Genomic DNA, 3,326 nt, shown 5'->3' on the forward strand with positions numbered 1-3,326 from the left:
CACAGTGTGCCCAGTGAGGAATGCCTGGCCTCCAAGCCTGGGCCTTCCTGGGAACTGTAGTGGTTTCACACGATGGGCTGGTCTGCTCAGGATGAGAGGGCTGACCACTTCTGCCGGCTCCACTTTGGCACTTCCCTCATGTGTCTCTGTCTTGAGTAACTTGCCCCTTCTCGCCAGGCTGAAAAGATCCGAGTGCGTGCAGGGCTGTCTCCTTGTCTCCAAGGCTGCCCGGTGGTCTGTCACTAGCACGGTAGTTTGCATGTGGAGGTGATAAAGAAAATAACGCTGGAATGGAAGATTAAATGAGCATGCGATAAAATAGCCATGAGGCTACCAAGAAGCCTGCTACAGCTGCCCCAGAGCTGCCCATTTAGTAGGCCTGAGCGGCAGTGGCAGAATGGGGGAAGACTCCCAAGTCCCAGGGGAGGCTGGTGCAGCTAGGCAGGGGACCACACCCTGAGAGCCGCTTGCCCAGAACAGTGTGTTTATGGGGCTCAGGATTCCAAGGTTCAAAGCTCTCTGTGGAGAAAACTTTGATCACAAAAACCATCAGGAGCTTCACCTTTCCACCCCGGGGTTATCTGATGGCCAGGCAATAATGACTCCAGTGCTGCCAGCACCTCCATGAGGGCATGCTCGTCTTTCCTTCAGCCGCTGTTTTACTCTCCCACCTCATGCACGGCCATTACTGGTGGCCTCCATGCCTGAGGTCACTGTAACTGCTACCCTGTAGGCATCAGTTAAACAAACATGAGGGTTTTTTTCCTACTCATACTCACCAAGGAAGCCGGAGAAGAGCTGGTCCAGCTGCCTCTGGGAAAGAGCTGGCTCCATTTATCCCCACGCACCCCAGTCTCCAGATGGCACAGCTGGGGGAGCTGGCGAGAGACCAGCAGAGGGTGTAATGGTTATATCACTAGACTTTCACATAGTTGACCGCACTTCGAGTCCTAGACCAGCAGCCTAACACTTACACCAGGGAAGTGTGTATGCATGCCCAAGATCCCGAGAGGAGAATGGAGGAGAAGAAATTGCAACGTGGCCAACCCCCTGGAGGGTAATTTCTCGCTTTCTATCTCACTGTTGCTATCTCTCTGGCAAGTGCACGTGCCCTATAGCAAAAATCTCTCTTAAAATAAAAAGAGAAAGAGCGAGAACATAGACAAGGAATGGATTAGCAAAGTGTGGCGTATCGTATGACAGAAGATTCTTCACCCTTTGAAAAGGAAGGAAAGCCCGGCTCTGTAGCACCACAGTAATGCGCTGCTCAAGAGAACCCGATCCCACTTAATGACCATGGTTCGAATCCCCAATCCAGGCAACCTGAAAATCACACCTGACACAAGTCCCCAAGGTCTGACAAGCTGGAGGACCAAAGAGAGGGATGGCAGGGTGACCAAATCCCAGAGAGGGTGTTGCTCTCTCGCGCTCTTTCTCGTATTCTACCATGAATACATTTTAAAAATTAAAAAAGAAGGAAGGACATTCTGACACATGGTACAACATAGATAAACCTTGAGGACATGATGCTAAATAAGCCAGTCCAAAAGGACAAATATTAAACAATTCCACTCATACATGGTCCCTAGAATAGACAGAAAGTTGAATAGTGGTTTCCAGGGGCTAGGGAACAGAGAAGGGCGTTCCTAGTTAGTGGTTTGGGGGGGGTGTTGGGGTGCAGTGTGAATGTGCTTGGTGCCACTGACCTGTACCCAACAGTTAAGTGGTCAATTTTATGTGTATTTCACAATGATTTTTTTTTAAAGACAATAGAAACTTCCCTTTATTTCCCTTTGGGGCGTTGGGCTCAGTGTTTGCAGAGCACAAACCTCCTAAGGTCTTAAAGCAGAAAAACGATCTAGGTATAACTGCTGTATGTTTTTATTTTTATTTTCTTTAGTCTTGGAGAAAGCAAAGTTGGACTTCTCCAGAAGTGCGTTCATCTGTTCAGTCTTCAAGTAAAACCACACAGGACACCGGCACACGCACACGCACGCGCCCGTGAGCAGCCGGCGGAAGCAGTGTGCTCCTAGCTCAGGACTTTGCACCGCGCTGTCTCTGGAGCAGCCGCATCGTCACCTTACCCGGTTGGAAATGCAAGGGCTCAGGCCTCAGTCCCGAACTACCGAGTCAGTGAATCTGGGGGTGGGGTCTGGGAATCTGTTTTTACAGCCCTCCAGGTGGCTAATGAGCGATCACGTGGGCGAGTCACTGGCCAGGGGTGACCCCTGCCGTCCCTGTCACCTGCAGCTGTGCCTCCGCCCTGCCAAGGGCCAGGGAGGCGGGTCAGCGGGGCCCCCCGGCGCTAACCTCCGGTCCCTGCTGCGCCGCCACCTCCGAGGGTGGGGCCGGACTAGCCCCGCCTCTCACACCTCCAGCGCGCAGGTGGCTGGTTGGGCAGGGCCTGGAAACAAAGTCAAGGAGCAACACCTTTGCAGAAAGTCCTCCCGCCAGGACTCCTACTCGCCAGTCGCAAGGATCCTTTGGAGCCGCCACCATGGGTACGCGTACGTCCGGGCCGGGGCGGGGTCGCAGCGGAGCCGGGCACTGGTGTCTCCGCAGCGGCGAGGCTTGGGGCGCAGCGGGGCGCCGTCAGGGCGAGCCTGGCCCGGGCTGCGAACGCTGGTCCTCTCTATCGCGGGCGGCGGGCGCTCGGAGCCGGAGGGCTGGCACCGCAGGCGAGGTCGCGCGGCGGCCACGGGAAACCCGACCAGCGGGGCTGCGCGGGGTCCAGGGAGGTGGCAGTGCGTACGATGTCCCCTCCCCGGTGGTCACTGCGCTCCCTCGGCGCGGGGGCGGGACCGGCTGTGAGCCTGCACCGCCTGTTGGGAACTCCCGGCGGGTCTCCACGTTCCGTGGGGGCCAGGTGGCCGTGAAGCTGGACTGTGGGGCTGGGCTTGGCGGGCCGGCAGGGCCCCCATCTGGCCCATGACCGTTCTGTGCCTGCCTCTGCACTTTGCCTCTGGTTGGCAGTGGCTCAGGTTCCCGAGTGGTTGGCAGTAATTCAAGTTCCCAGGGAGTTCCCATCCAGGAGAACCCAGGACCCTCTCTTTGTGGCCCCTCTGTGCTGCCGCTGCCCTCAGGCTTAATTCCAGACGAGGCATGGGTGGAGTCGCTGGTCCAGGATGGTAGGGACTGTGGGAACGCCTTCCCTGTTGCTTCAAATAAACAACTCTTCTTGAATTAATGCAGGACCAAAGAACCAGGGTCCAGGATAGACAGAGTGGAGCTCAGGGAGTCCCCAGAGTCCAGCCGCGGATAGGCCCAGGCTGGCTCTGGGCAGACATGGTGGCCACATGATTGTGAGGAGGGGAACAGGGGCGCCA

At 56.3% G+C, this 3,326-nt stretch overlaps 1 protein-coding gene across 2 annotated transcripts in view; it reads left to right on the forward strand.

Annotated features, from left to right (window-relative positions):
- SLC15A1 (solute carrier family 15 member 1) overlaps positions 1 to 3,326 on the forward strand; it is a 52,364-nt gene that overhangs the window by 916 nt on the left and 48,122 nt on the right. The window contains exon 2 of one of the 2 annotated variants that reach the window (XM_027776305.1): positions 1,901 to 2,501. In XM_027776305.1, coding sequence (XP_027632106.1) covers positions 2,498 to 2,501 — 4 coding nt within the window. In that variant the 5' untranslated portion in view covers positions 1,901 to 2,497. Of the gene's footprint in view, positions 1 to 1,876; positions 2,502 to 3,326 lie in introns of those variants that run through there. The other variant, XM_006141534.3, reaches the window with a different exon arrangement.

This window comes from Tupaia chinensis, unplaced genomic scaffold (assembly GCF_000334495.1).
Source record: "Tupaia chinensis unplaced genomic scaffold, TupChi_1.0 Scaffold000057_1, whole genome shotgun sequence".
Classification (NCBI taxonomy): Eukaryota; Metazoa; Chordata; class Mammalia; order Scandentia; family Tupaiidae; genus Tupaia; species Tupaia belangeri.